Here is a 15,974-nt window from a genome sequence, read left to right as displayed (position 1 = left end):
GCCATGTGCACATCGTAATTTTCCCCATATCTGTTTGGCTCAGGGGAAACTTCTCCAGTATCTTTGGGGAAAAGGAGTGGGGCTGCAGGCAGCCCACAGCGCTAGAAAAAGTAGATCTCTCCCACTCCCTTCCCTTTAGAGAATAGTTTAATTTGAGGTCTCTGTTTTCCGCATCCCTACGGAGACGAATAAAGGGGCTTGGGAACGCATGTTCCAGACTGAACCAGATTTACGTTATCATAACAGAACCGTGTTCAGAAAAGGGCAACCAAAATGTTCGGGGGGGGGGCGACTCCCCTACTTTAGAAAAGTAGCAGCTTTGGGGACTTTTTAGGAGATTGCGGACTCTTCTTCCTTGGAGGTTTTTAAGCCGAGCTTGGATGAGCATCTGTCATCGGTGTTTTGTCTGAGACCTTCGGGGTCTATATCCAACGGAGCTGAGTGTTGGGAAATTCAAGGCAGATATAGCAATGTACCTCTCTATGCAGCACATTGTTTATCTGTGGAACTCGCTTCCACAGGAGGCAGCAGTGGCTACCAACCTGAGTGGCTTTGAAAGAGGCTTGAACAAATCATGGATGAGGAGGCTATGCATGGCTACGCTCTGCCAGGCAGGGCAAGACTGCTGCTTCAGGTGGCAGACGCCCCCCCCCCATGGCATACCCACAGGCATCTCACCGGCCCTGCCAGAGCGGAGAAGCGTCACTGCCGTTAGCACTGATTTGGGTAAAGATCCCATCCATTTTGCGCCCCAAATTGTGTGAGATCTTGCCCTCTCTGCATGCGGTTTTCGATAAATAAACTCCAGCTCACTCTCCTGTTTTCCTGTAGGAAGCTCTGTGCAACTGGGGACTCAGCTACACTGACAAAGAAAAAGTGCTTTATATGTGTTGTTGTTCTAACACTGTGACACCAGGTGGTGCTGCGGAGTTCTGTTTTTGCCAACCCGATTTCTCATACAAAGTTTGCAACGCGTTTAACTGAAACGCTTCTTTGATGTGTCAAGATCAAAGTGCAGCCCCACTCCAAAATAAACATGACAACACCCTTTTCATAATGTGAGAATAGGGCTTGAGTGGGACATTTGTGTAAGGTCCTCCACTCCTCCTTTTCCCCACAACTGTGACGTAGGTTCAGTTGAGAAATGGCAATTGGACTCAGGTCACCCAATGAGCTTTATAGCTGTATGGGGACTGCTGATTAGAATCTGATCTCCCCAGGTTCTGCATCTGTTTGGAAGCTATTTCAGTTGTTTTAAAATGTTTTTATTGTTTTTATATATGGAATTGTTTTATATGCTTTGCATGTAAATGTTTTTACACTTTTCTTGTTTTGTTACTGTAACTGCTTTATATAGTTGTATATATTATTGTTGTAAAATGCTTTGGGACCTTATAGTGAAATAAGAAATAAAATACATTTTTTAAAAAAGTTTTAAAAGAACCCTGAGTGACATAGCTGGCACCCCTTAGGGAAAATATGTACTCTTTCTCATAAGGCACATGTACAGATATTTGCCATCCTCCAGAAAATGAAGAGTTTCTTCCCATCATTAATCTGAAGGGCACACATGTCTCCAAATTGCGTTGCCATCTGTGATGATACTAAATGAGCTGAAATGCGTATGTGCCTAATTTCCAGTGTCTTAATCATGTTTGTCACCCAAGAGGGGGCAATCTGGATTTATCTCTGTCCTCCTTTCCCCAACACTGCACATTAGAATCAATGGAGGTCAGCGGATCATGCAATACATTCATTAATGGAAATGACCAAATAAATCCATGATAGAAAACCTCATGGCTTGGTGATTTGGGTTGCTTACAGGTGACCTGTATATTGAGCATTCATCCTGATTCTGTTTGTACACAACTTGCAGGGCATTTATATGATGTCAGCTGTTTATTGAGCATCCATTCTGATTTGTTTTCAGGGATGTAGTACAATGTCATATCCGGAGCATTTGTTACCTTGCGCTTTCCCATGCACTTTGTTTACCACCACAAGTCTGGTGTTGATTTTATTTTGGGGAGGAAAGCAGGTTTATTGTGCAAGGGTGCCAAAATCACTTTAATGGCACAACCCAAATTTGCCCATGAATTGACTTCACTTCCAGTTACAAAATAGTGGCAATCTGGAAGCAGCAGTGGTCATATATACTGGGCTCCGGAGGCGTAAACTTAAGATTTGAAGATGGATTTGTGAAATTTTAAAAGTAAGGCAAGTAGTAGTCTTCTTCCTTTTCTTTCTGAGGCCTCCTTGCTTGAAGACGCTGGCTTGTCTGGATTTGCTGCAAGTTCAGGAACCATTCAGTTGGAGCTATCTTGGAGTCTTTGAGATGGTCTGACACATACGACTTGGGATCATCTATACAAGTACTGACTACTATACAATCCACGCCCAAAAGTGCAGAAAGTGCAGTCCCACAAGAAATCCTTTATGTTGTGATAGTTTTGTCTGCTTCTTCTATACTAAACCACTTCTGTGTTCAGTAACACAGGAAGGCATCTATGGAAGCGATTTCCTGGACTGCACAGCTTCATACTTTCTCAAAAAGGGCTTCATGCACAGTTTAGAATGGAATCTTGGAATCGCGGCTTAGTCAAATAGGCTGGGTTATGACTTTAACACAGTTTGTCATAGCTACTCCTTAGTGTAACCTTTGGTCATCCAGATGTTGCTGAACCACAACTCCCATCCGTTGGCTACCAGTATCGCACAGGGCTTCACAAAGTGGCACAAGAAATGCCCAAACACTACAGTGCCAGTGGGAGAAAAAGTCCATTCACTGGCATAAACTCAGGGCTACATCTCCATCCATTGGAAAAGAGCCTCGGATGCAAGGGGCAGAAGGGAAACGAACCAGCTGGGTGAGGACGATCTAGCTCTGGGGTCAGGCTAGGAAAGCAGAGGAGCACTGGGGCGAGAGGCAGATGGATGGGGCGGATGGAGATGGAGCTCTGTCACCGCCTTCTACAAGGTCCATTAATAGTTTTGTATGGCTGCCTTTCCCACCATGAACCTGCCTGAACTCTGAGATCTGAGGCCCTTCTGTGATTGCCAACTTCAAGAGTACAGTGATACCTTGGTTTACAACCATAACCCGTTCCGGAGGTACTGGTTGTAAACCAAAACAGGTTGTAACCCAAGGTGTGCTTTCGCCAATGAGGCCTCCAAAAATAAATAAATGGTTGTAATAAAAAAGGGGGTTGTAATCCAAAAAAAGGGACACACAATTCAGTTTGACGTGGTTGTAATCCAAAACTGTTGTAATCGAAAATGGTTGCAAACCAAGGTACCACTGTAAGTCCGGAGCGTGGCAACAACAGGAATGCTGTCTCCAGGGAGGCCTGCCTGACACCAGTCTTGTAATTGTTTCAGTGCCAAAGACATTTCTGTGTGATATACTGTTAGGTAAAGGGTAAAGGTAAAGGGACCCCTGACCATTAGGTCCAGTCATGGCCGACTCTGGGGTTGTGGCGCTCATCTCGCTTTACTGGCCAAGGGAGCCGGTGTACAGCTTCCGGGTCATGTGGCCAGCATGACTAAGCAGCTTCTGGCGAACTAGAGCTGCGCACAGAAACGCCTTTTACCTTCCCGCCGGAGCGGTACCTATTTATCTACTTGCACTTTGACGTGCTTTCAAACTGCTAGGTCGGCAGGAGCAGGCACCAAACAACGGGAACTCATCCCGTCGCGGGGATTCGAACCGCCGACCTTCGGATTGGCAAGCCCTAGGCTCTGTGGGTTAAACCACCCGCATCCCTTGATATACTGTTAAGTCTGTTTTAATAATGTGCATGGGATTTTATTTTTACTTTGGTTGTAAATTGCTTTAGGACGCAAGAAAACTATACCCTTTTAAATGTGTTTGTGGGGGAAGGGGAGTTTTTTTTGGTGGGGGGGTTGGTTCTTGTTTATATTATATGTTTTGTGTTTTTATCTTGTATTTTTATGTTGCGAACCGCCCTGAGATCTATGGTTGAGGGGCGATATACAAATTTAATTAATAATAATAGGTATAACAAACCTACACTTTTATAAAACTTGTAAACTGCCCTGTGGTCTCCAGATTAAAGGTGGTATATAAATTTAATTAATCATCAAAATCCCTAGCCATTGGGCATGCTTGCCGCAGCTGATGGAAGTTGTAATTCAGCCAAATTTGGAGAGCCAAAAGTTTCCTCTTCTTGCTTTAGACTAAGCTGGCTACTGGTAGACTGGGAGAAATAGACGTTGCTATCAGTTTATGACAGCAATCCTATACATGTTTAATCAGATGCCCATTCAATAGCACCTACTCTCAGTTATGTACATACTACCAGTTAAGAAGAATTGCATCCCTGGGGGTACATCTCACATATCTCAGTGCAATACTATTTCCTGAACACACACACACACACACACACACACACGGGATTGTGCTGTAAATGCAATAAAAAAGGGAAGAAAATCAGTATCTGAATCATCAAGGAGCACAATGCAGTGCCAGATGGCATTTTTAGGGGTTTTTGTTTAAATAAATGGCACATATGAAGTCCTTGATGTGCTGCTGAGATCCAGTGAGACCATTTGCTAAATCAATAAGGAGTCAGTAAAGCTTTATGACCATATGCCTCTTGTAATGAATAATCAGGGGAGAGTAATGACACAGCACATCAATTTGATTAATCAGATATTTATTGCATGCTGGCAGGTTTTGGATGAAATATGCATGGAGGAATTAATATTTCTGTTTATACTTTATTTCTTGATATCCAGTATACCCTGCTGAGTTTATGTTTGATCTGAGTTAATGAACCCAAATATCTTTGTTTCGCTCTTTTTTTGTAGGAAGTTTTATGGTTGCTTTTAAGCTTGCATAAAAAGCAGCATCAGCTGAACTTCCCTTCTTCTATACAACTATTAAAGGTGAAGGATCCTTGTCTGTTTTGGCATCTGGTCATCCAGGTCCACACTTATGAAGTTTCTCTTAATGCTTTCCCAAAATCTACTTCCCATTTTCACCCATTAATTGCATTCCTGCGGTCAGGAGCGAGCAACACATTTATCATGTCCTTGGTTATCTTTTCTATAAGGTTTACCAAAAAAAAAGGCAGAGGATCCTAGTGTCACAGCAGTAAAACATATTTACAAAGCTAAGCAGGGTCCAGTATGGTTTCACATTGGATAGGGGACCGTGTGTTGAGATTTCTGCATTGCAGGGAGTTTGACTAGATGACTCTCGGATCCCTTCCAATTCTATGATTCTAAACATTTCCAAGAGGAAGGAAATCTGAATGTGCAATCAGATTTTAGCTGTGTAATCAGATTCCAGCTCCCCTGTTTACCCACAGGCCTGTCTGCTTATAGACAAATCCTTTTGTTATCTCAGATACTTGGAACAAATGTCTATAATTGCCTTTGATCCGACTTGAGACTCTGGATCAAAAAATGTAATCAGTATAAAACTGGAATAGACTTTGCTACCAGGGAATTGCCAATAGTTTCTTTTAGCGGTGCCTCTGTTTCTACAGACATAATTGAGCACGTGTGGAAGACTTGGCCTTGTCTAACACAAATACGCCATTTTGCTTGTAGAAGCCTTGTTTAAGGGAAAGTGGAAATGTACCCTTGTCTTACCGTTTTCAGTTTAAGCTAGGATATTGTACTATTGAAATTACACTCTAAATTTCTTTAATTCTTCTTCTGGTCTACACCATAAGTTTCGAGCACTCTTACACAACTTTAGCAGTCATGGTTTCTGTTGGTATCAAGAGGTAAAAGGTAAAGGTAAAGGGACCCCTGACCATTAGGTCCAGTCATGGGTGACTCTGGGGTTGCGGCGCTCATCTCGCTTTATTGGCCGAGGGAGCCGGCGTGCATCTTCTGGGTCATGTGGCTGGCATGATTGAGCCGTTTCTGGTGAACCAGAGCAGTGCACGGAAATGTTGTTTACCTTCCTGCTGGAGTGGTACCTATTTATCTACTTGCAGTTTGACGTGCTTTCGAACTGCTAGGTTGGCAGGAGCAGGCACCAAGCAACGGGAGCTCACCGCTCACCCCGTCGCGGGGATTCGAACCACCGACCTTCTGACTGGCAAGTCCTAAGCTCTGTGGTTTAACCCACAGCGCCACCCGCATCCCTGGTATTGAAAGGCTCTCCTATATTCTCACTGCTCTCCTATATACTGGACACAGTCACAGGGAACATCAAGTGTTACAGCACTCTGTAAATACCCAGGTCCGTGGCAGGGAAACAACTCAAGAGCTCTCCTGCAAACAGTAAGTGTAGGCTTTATATGACTTGTTCAAGTAAAGCTGTTCCTTTCTTGGCAGCCCCACCTCAGCCTATTTCGTAGGACAAATATAAAGAAAGGAAAACCCTCCTTGTAGATCTCTTCCAGGACCTTTGCACATTCCAGGTAAGCAAGTTTTGAAGTAAAGGGGTCCACTGAATGAGGTCTGCTTCCCTATCTGTGCTCACCCCCTTCAGGGACTCAGGATGGACTTGTTCCTTCACATTAGGACTGCAGCTTACTACGCAGTCAGGTTCCTCCGTCAAGAGTTTTTGCTCCATCTGTCTTTGCCTTGACAGCCTCCCCAACCTTGCATTTTAGTGTGAATTTCTCCTAATGCACACGTTTGCATGCAATTTTGCCCATTATCCACATAAAGCAACTTGTGCAAATACAATGCATTTTTGCTAATTATCCACATTTTTGCAAAGCAATTTTCACAAAAAAACCTAATGCACTTTTGCTTGTTTTTTTGGTATCCCTCTGTCTCAACAGACAATGGAGTCCACCTCTGGAGGTGAAGTCAAACCACTGCATTAGCAGCACCAAAGTGACCCTCCTTGGGGCACAAGCCTGGGTACTGTATATGGAGGTCCTGGGATGCCCAGATGACAAGACCCCAATTGCTGATGTGGTCCAAAGCAGAGCAATATATTTGGCATTGGCTAATATATGCATCGTTATGCACAGATTAACTAGCATATGCCTTTTTTGTACACTTTACTTGGCTGAAGAACTGCATTGCAAAATTCAGAGAAGTGTGAATTCCCAAGGACGGCTGTGTTTCAGTTCTCTTTTTGTTCCAGAAATTGTGCCTTAATTTGAGAACACACTGGTGATGGGGAATGCTATTTTCTATGACCCAGCCTGCTTCCTCGAAACAACATGGTTAATCATCAGCAATTTTCCTGTTAAACATAGGAGGATACAGGTTTGTAATGACCTTGCAAACAGTTCCAAGTAACGTTTCACTACAGTCAGAGGAGGAGATTAGGATCTTCGGGTTGATAACGATTCTTTTTTTGGTGTGTGTGTGTGTGGAAATCACAGCAAAAGAAAACAAAGCGCCATGGGGAACGACGGGTGTGATCAGGTGGGTGAAGAAAATAAAAGCCAAAATGGAGAGATGCAACTCAAAAGAACCATAGGATATTTTGAAGGTGCCAGCTTTATCGTGGGCACCATTGTAGGGGCAGGGATCTTTGTCTCCCCCACTGGAGTGCTGAAATATTCTTTGCTCAATGTTGGCGTTGCCTTGATCATCTGGACAGCTTGTGGCATCGTATCGTTGATGGGCGCTCTCTGCTATGCAGAGCTGGGAACAGCGTTACCCCTCTCAGGAGGAGAATACAGCCACATCAAGAGAGCCCTGGGCTCTCCCTTGGCTTTCATCTTTCTGTGGACGGCAGTGTTCAACAAACCCGCCTCAAATGCCGCCCGGGCCTTGCTGTTTGCTGAGTATGCTACCAAGCCTTTCTACGCCGAGTGCCCGGTTCCCGACGTGCTGAAGAAATGTCTGGCTTTGGCGGTCCTCTGGTGCCTCGGGATCCTCAACGGTCGAAGTGTCAAGATGGCTGCTTGGGTGCAGACCGTTTTCACCGTCCTGAAGATGATGGCGCTCTCTGTAATCGCAGTTGGCGGGATTGTCCTGCTGATCAGGGGGAGGAAAGAGAACGTAGCAAGGTTTGAGAATGCCTTCGGCTCAGAGATCCCAGATGCTGCGCAGGTTGCAGAAGCGTTTTACCAGGGGCTCTATGCATATGGCGGCTGGTGGTCTCTCAACTATTTGTCAGGTATATCTCTCATTTTTACTTTCAGTTGGCAGTTGTGAACTGAGGCTCCACACAGTAGTAGTAGTAGTAGTAGTAGTAGTAATAATAATAATAATAATAATAATAATAATAATAATTTATTTATTTATACCCCGCCCATCTGGCTGAGTTTCCCCAGCCACTCTGGGCAGCTCCCAATCACATGTTAAAAACAGTACAGCGTTACATATTAAAAACTTCCCTGAACAGGGCTCCTTAAGATGTCTTCTGAATGTCAGGCAGTTGTTTATCTCTTTGACATCTGATGGGAGAGCGTTCCACAGGGCGGGCGCCACTACTGAGAAGGCCCTCTGTCTGGTTCCCTGTAACCTCACTTCTCGCAGTGAGGGAACTGCCAGAAGGCCCTCGGCGCTGGATCTCAGTGTCCAGGCTGAACGATGGGGGTGGAGATGCTCCTTCAGGTATACAGGACTGAGGCCGTCTTTACTTGACTTTACTTGATGATGAATAGAGTCCTGTACAGCTTCCTGGCTGGTTTCTTCATACAGGCCTGAAGCAATAATTTTCTAGGCCAAGGAAAGAGAAGGAGGGAAGACACTGCAGGGTGGATTATTCTAAAGCAGTAAACAACTAATTCACAAGGATTGAGCACAGTGAAGCAGTCGGTTTAATCACACAGAATACCACCTCACATTTCTGAACCCTAGGATTACCAGGGTTCTTTGTTTGTTTGTTTCTTTTTTTAAATGTTTGAGCTACTGTCATTCAATCAGGGAACACATAGATAAGTGTTAGGCCCAATTCTGGATCAGTTTCAGCCATGTGAAAGTATCCCTGCAGATGTTCTATCATCCTTTATCTTTGGCTATGCTCTGTGGTGCTGATGGAAGTCCAACATCATCTTGGATGGTCAAAGGTTTCCCATCCCTGATGGAAACCATGGTATTGCGATGGGAGCCAGGGAAGTTGTGAGGTATAAGATCCTAAATGCACACTAAAGGTACGCATTGGATTCAGACAAATCCTGAATGATGATTTTAAGTCAGCTGCTGTGGATGGATTCCGAACTTCTCTGAGTTGAAGCGGGATCTCTCTGAAGCACCCTGAACTGCTGGGGACCATTAAAGCTATTTGGGGTGATTAAGAGATCCAGATGTTTTTTAAAAAGCTATACAGACCATGTGCAGGGGTGCGAACTTGAATAAAATATGTGATCATGATGTCTGAAAAAAACTGAAACATATGATGAAAATACAGGGTGGTCCTGCAGACTGACAGGACTAGATTCTAGTCTAGGAGTTGCCAATCCTTTGGGGCACATGGGCTTTTTGAAAGAGTGCTCTGGGACTCATGGTCTCTAGCTTCTTCTGCCCTCCCCCCTTACAGACAGAAGAGAAAGCATATGCATATGCACACACGCACACACGCACACACGCACACATGCACACAGGCACACGCACACACTTTGGGATTTTAAAAATATAGTCTAGACTCTAGGTGAAAGTCAGACATATCCTCTTAAATTTGCATGATTTTACATGGGACTCCACCACCGCCAGAAGCACCATCAATTTAAAGCTGATGGATTTTCATGATTTTTGAATAGGGTGGTAACCAAATCACCAGAAAATTTATACATGTAGATATAAATGTGACCCACAGTTTTGAGGGGATCCCTCGTAAAAATTATGAGGATGCATAAGAATCCATACCCCAAAAGCATGTTTTTTGTGCAATGACTGTGCTGGGGAGCACCAGAGCTGATTTTTATGGTCCAGGTGTGATCTGTGATTTGCTGGTGCTGAGGAGTAGGGAAATCTGTAGAAAAAACATGCAATATGAAGAGGATCCCTTTTACTGGATTTGACTTTTATCTCTTCCCTCTCTCTTTTTATCTCTTCCTTCTCTTTTTCTGACCCTTTGTTCTCACTCCCCACCCCAACACCCTCCCTCCCTTTCTCCTGCTCCCTGCTGCATCTTGATTTCTCCCCCTCCTGCTCCTCCAGTCACTCTGTTGCCTCCCCCATCTCCCAGTTAGCTCTCTGCATTTCTCTGTTACTGGGCTAGGTCACTGTTAGCCAAGCTACAGAACTATGCTTAAGCAGCCATCTCATACCTGGCGCAAGGAATGTATATCTGTGCCAAGAACAGAAACATAAGATAAGGAAAGCGGCTGGCACATAAGTAACTACCTACTTGGAGCATTCCAAGGTGGTGGTGAAATCTTCCCATTGGTTTGCACCTGTTTACAGCTGCTGTGAGTGTTGAACAAACCTAAGCAGTGTACATAATGTACGTATTGTCCTGAGTCTTTATATTTGCTCTGTTTCCTCAAGACTGAACTAGGACCACACAGTTACTTCCTGACAGGCATCAATTTGACCATTGTTACTGGTTCTCAGAGCAGCAACTGGTGATGTAATCATTGCAAATTGATTCAGTAAAACACAATGGCTGGGATCTGAAATTCCACAAAGTTGCAATGAACACTCTTAAAATAATTCTGTTCCGTTTCAAGAAAAGCTTTACATATGCAACATCCCAAACACTGTGGTTTAGAGAAGGCCACTGTTGCATGAGACGTCTCCGTTCACCCCATATCTGTTGGCTTGGAGTTCCTATAGAAAAATGGTCTTATGCGTGCTTTCTGATTTTACTCTGTTTTAATTTTATAGTATGGGGAATGTTTTTGCAATGATCAACATGGTACTTGGAGGAACATAAGTTAGTAAAGAAAATATAGCCAAAGAAGCATAAATGGAAGCGAAATTCTTTGTTTTGCAAAACAACAGGATACGGGGGGCGGGGGCAGGGGCAGGGGGGAGAGAATAGCAATAATCATGCCAGCTAAAAACTGTTGGTTTCTGCTCTCTTCACTGTGCAGCGAAAGTGCTTGTCACGAGACAGGTGTTTACATTCCACAGTCAATTGCTGTTGGGTTTTCCCACGGGAAAGGAGACTGGATGTGACGTACACTGGTTTCCTGTTTTTCACTGTTCTTTGCAGTTCAGTGTTGTTCTCTCCGTGCTTTAGAGGAGAGAGGATGCTTTCTCTGCTCCGGCAGAGGCAAGATGTTTTTCTGTAACTTACCAGCTTTGAAGTGTAAATAAAGCAATACAGAGTATGTTGGCACGTACTACTCATCATTCCGCTGTGCACGGACACTGCAAATCTCAACAAAAACATGGTATAAGAATAAATGTAAAGCAGATTTTCACAAGATTCAGCGCCAATTTTCAAATTCAGCATGTGGAAATTCACAAAAAGAGCATAGTCGTGAGTCTAGTAAAAGAAGTTATGATGTATGCTTTCTCCCTTTACAAACAAATGTTTTGGAATGATTTCCTGGCAGAGGGCCTTCTCGATGGTGGCACCCACCCTGTGGAATGCCCTCCCACCAGATGTCAAGGAAATGAACAATTATCTGACTTTTAGAAGACATCTGAAGGCAGCCATGTTAGGGAAGTTTTTCATGTTTGAAGTTTTATTCTGTTTAATATTCTGTTGGAAGCTGCCCAGAGTGGCTGGGGAATAAATAATAACTACTTCTTCTTCTTCTTCTTCTTCTTCTTCTTCTTCTTCTTCTTCTTCTTCATTTTCTATTTCAGAGGAAGTTAAAAATCCCAGCAGGAACATTCCATTGACTGTGATGACAACACTTCCTTCAATAACTGTGTTTTACTTGCTTGTGAACATTTCATACCTGACAGTTCTCACACCAAAGGAGGTTGTCTCCTCAGGTAGGCTGATTGGTTTGCATTTTTTATTCAAGAACTGATCATAGATATAATACATATTCAGTAGATAATAGAGATGGATGACCTGACAATTGTGTTTTCTCCATTTCTCATTTTTCCAATCTTATGCTCAGTTTGCTACTCTGCACCAATATGTGATTTTTTAAAGTCAGCATGTTAATGTGCTACCTCCTTATTCTTGTATGCATTTCCCCCAAATATAAACATTTTTTATAAACGATTTCCCATATTGTTAATATTATGTTCACATTTATACATTTCTGTGCACTCTTTCCTCTACAATATGCATGTTTTGATTGGAGAAGTTCAGAAAAGTGAGAATTTTGAAGGATAGCTGTGTTTCAGTTTGGGTTTTGCTCCAGGAAGTACAAATTAGGCAGGCCCATATTAAAAAGTGAACCAAACCAAAACGAGGCAGGCCAGGGTCTCAAGCAAACCAAAGCAGAGATTTTGCTACTAAATTCAGAGTTTAAAAAGCATGCAATTATGAACTATGTTAAAGATGGCAGAAAATCAGATTTATGTTTGTGTGTTTAACTGAAGCCCCATTTGGTGATTTTTGGAAGTACATTTTAAATTGTCAGTTGTTTAGCCTATCCCGATCAGGCATAAGGGATGACGAATGAAACCAAATAAGCGACTGTTCAAGACTAGTTATGCAACAGTGTGAAGGTAGCATGCTAGCCTTTTACTATTTTAAAACTATACCTAATATAAAATAATTCCCCTCTGCTTTGGGATGAGACTCAAATCCCATTGAAATTTATGGATGAATTTCTCTTCCAAGTGATGATGCGTGGTTTGTTGTAAAGAAGATGACGACATAAATTCAATGTGACCAGCATTATTACTGATTGCTGTAGGTGTACAATCTTGTTTCTGGGAATACAGATGACATCACTGCAACACACTTCAGCAACAAGGTGGTGTGTGTGTGTGTGTGTGTGTATATATGTCTGTGTGTATATGTGTGTTTGCAATAAATACATAATTTGGCTAATACCTCCAACTGCTAGCGCTTTAAATGGTCTGGCGGCCACTGAAACATGAGACTAAACTTGATGATCCAGGAGAGCTGTCAAACTGTCACCAGGAGTCTGCTAATGATGTCAGTGTTTCCTTGCAGTCGCTGTAGCAGTCACTTGGGCTGACAGGGTGATCCCTTCAGTTGCCTGGATAATTCCTGCGTCTGTGGCCATCTCCATATTTGGCGCCCTCAACAGCAGCGTATTTACACTCGGACGATTGACCTACGCTGGAAGCCAATCCGGACATTTGCCCACCATAGTATCCATGCTCAATGTCCACCACTGGACCCCAGCGCCCGCCATGATTTTCTCAACTGTTGTTGCATCCATTTTTATTATCCCATCAGACCTAATTGCTTTAACCAATTATTTTGGCTTCTCTGTTTGGCTGATGATTGGATTAACTTGCACTAGCCTGATTGTCCTCCGCTACCGAGAGCCTAATCTGCACAGGCCATACAAGGTAAAAAGAAATACCTAATTAATTGCCATATAAATAACACACGAGTCTTGCAAGCTTTAAGCTATGGGCACTATAATCTCAACCCCATTGATACTAGCTGGGACATATGTGCATTAGAAATTGCCTTATGCTTAGATAGATGATTGGTGCATCTAGTCTGTATACACTGTCTGGCAGCAAACCTTTTGGAGGGTCAGGCAGAGGTTTTCTACATAAACCTTTATATAAACCTATATATATATTAGGAGGTGAGCCTACTGAGTGAAGAACATGCAATTATAGGACAGAATTCTTTTTTAACCTTGCCAAAAGACCACATCTTGGTATGATCCAGAATTACATTTTGCCATTTTGGATAGAATTGTTTTTAAAAGGTAGATCTACACTGCCATCTTCGCCGTGTCTATTCAGAAATAAGTCCCGCTGAATTCAATGGGGCTTGAATTCAGAGAAGGTGGAGGTTAGAATTGCAGCTTTCATTGCACATGGGTGTGTATTAGGGGAAAAGAAAAAGTGTCCAAAATATAGGGGTGGACTCTAAGCAGTGATGCTGTGCACATATGGAAAATGGCAGGGGGACTTGTACTGAAAGGGAGACAGGTATTTTACTCAGCTACAGCTGCAGAATCAAAGGCAAATTCTGAAAGTGCAACACCAAACGAATGAGCCATAATGCAAGGATAGGTCCAGACAGGACCACCTTGTATTGAGACAAGCCAAGCTTCACATGTGAAAAATGACTGAACAGTTATTTATACCATCCCCAGTGACGGTAGGAAGATCACTCAGTACTCAGGAAGTCTGGAGGAAATCTCTTGCATAATGCAGCTCTGGAGAGATTCTGCCTGGGGCTCTTTCAGTTCTTACCACCTGTCTCCCAAAATAGTTGGTTGGCAGCACAAGCATCATTTCTGCTCAGAATATGAAATGTATTTTATTTTTCTGCAGTTTCCCCCCCATGCTTGTTCATATATCTGACATTTGCTTCCCCAAACACCTTTTCTGTTTTGCAGGTTTTCTTACCTGTCGCTTTCGGGATGGTGGCGATTTCACTGTTCTTAGTTTTAGCTCCTATAGTCTGGTCTCCAAAGGTGCAGTACATTTACGCTTCCATTTTTATGCTTGGGGGTCTCCTCTTATACGTGCCTTTTGTCCATTTTAAAATTCATTTTGCGTTTATTGACAAAATCACTTGCTACCTGCAGCTGTTGCTGGAGGTGTCACCTCCTCATTATAAATCTGAGTAAGGGCAAAAGTTCATACTTGGCTGCCTTTTTTTTTCGGGGGGGGGGGGTGAAGAATGTGGCTTGGGTCTAGAATAGCACAAATGGAATATTGCTTCCTACAGCCTTCTCTCCAAGGGGGTGGGGGAGACAGTTGGTTTTAATGCAGACCCACCTAATTTGCATTTCTTGAAACAATACGCAAACTGAAATGCAACTCACTGTTGAAATTTGCACTTCTGATTTTGCAATGCTGTTCTCCAACCCAAAGAGATGTGTACAAAAAAATTGTATATTAGGGGAAATTATGCAGTAAAATGCGTATATCATACCTTCCAACAGCTTGTGTCCGAAAGCTGGAATGCATGTCTTCCCAACTGTGCTCCTGGGTGAGTCAAATGTCCCGCATGAGATCATGGAGCCCAAAATACATGCTTGCTTTCAGGAGAGATCTTGCCGCAGAATCTCACGAGATCAAGGCACCCAAATGGCTGCTGTGCTTTCATGCAAGAAAATCGGATGCCACATTCCCCCCCCCCCCGAACATTTTCAGGCTACGATATATTCAGGAGACTAACACAAAAAATGCATTGTTTTAGAGTAAATCAGATACAGAAATATGTATATTAGGAGAAATGCATATTAAATGCAGATGAATTTTTGTGAGGTCTTAAAAAAAATCACAAACTGATTTGTAAATATCGTGAACCGAACATAAGATTTGAAAAATGAGAAACAGAGAGAAACTAAAACCAACAGATTTGTCAGTCTGTATTTCTCACTTCATCTCCCTGGACCACCACCTCAAAGCACAAGTGGGAGAAAGGTAACACAATCCCCATTGTGTGAGCGTTTTTCTGCATCTCACCCAATGTTTCTTAAGGTTACAAGTTAGTAGAGCTGTCACCTGGTTAAAGGACTCTTAATCTGAAAGCAGCCCATTGCCCCTTTTTTGTTGCTTGCATTTTAAACTTTATTTCAAAACAAAAGAAAACCCAGTTTGCTGGCTGAAGATGACTTTCCTAGTAACCCAAACTTGTGTTAAACTGTGTTTAAGCATTGTGTTTTAATGCTAATGGGACATTAGGTGAAGGGCAGGAATTAATAATAATAATAATAATAATAATAATAATAATAATATAATTGGATGGAATAATGTTTAAGCGTAACTGATTTCAGATGGTTTTTTATTGTAATTGTTTTTGGAAGGTTTTAGAATGTTTTTGCTTTTGTTTTCTTATGGTATATCTGTTTGCTGTTCTGGGCTCCTGGGTGAGATATAAATTGAATAAATAATAATGGGAAAAACTCTTGGGATATCTTTTTTAAGAGCACATTCTAGTATGTTTTGTTTTTCAAACAATTAAACTAAAAACTAAACATAGTAATTGTTTGTCAAGTCGAATAGAGAAAATCCACAACTTCTTTAAAATGGCGATGCCCTAACTATTATCT

General features: G+C 42.6%; 1 protein-coding gene across 1 annotated transcript; it reads left to right on the top strand.

Annotated features, from left to right (window-relative positions):
- Positions 1-6,277: 6,277 nt before the first annotated feature.
- Positions 6,278-15,629, top strand: SLC7A13 (solute carrier family 7 member 13). The gene is made up of 5 exons (XM_079983422.1): positions 6,278-6,401; positions 6,771-8,068; positions 11,656-11,787; positions 12,932-13,296; positions 14,310-15,629. Exons 2-5 carry the CDS (start codon positions 7,345-7,347, stop codon positions 14,541-14,543), a joined length of 1,455 nt encoding a protein of 484 aa, XP_079839548.1. The 5' UTR covers positions 6,278-6,401; positions 6,771-7,344; the 3' UTR covers positions 14,544-15,629.
- Positions 15,630-15,974: the final 345 nt, after the last annotated feature.

The sequence above is a fragment of the Podarcis cretensis genome (assembly GCF_951804945.1).
Source record: "Podarcis cretensis genome assembly, chromosome: 7".
In the NCBI taxonomy this organism is placed as follows: Eukaryota; Metazoa; Chordata; class Lepidosauria; order Squamata; family Lacertidae; genus Podarcis; species Podarcis cretensis.
This window is presented reverse-complemented; position numbering and strand designations above follow the sequence as displayed.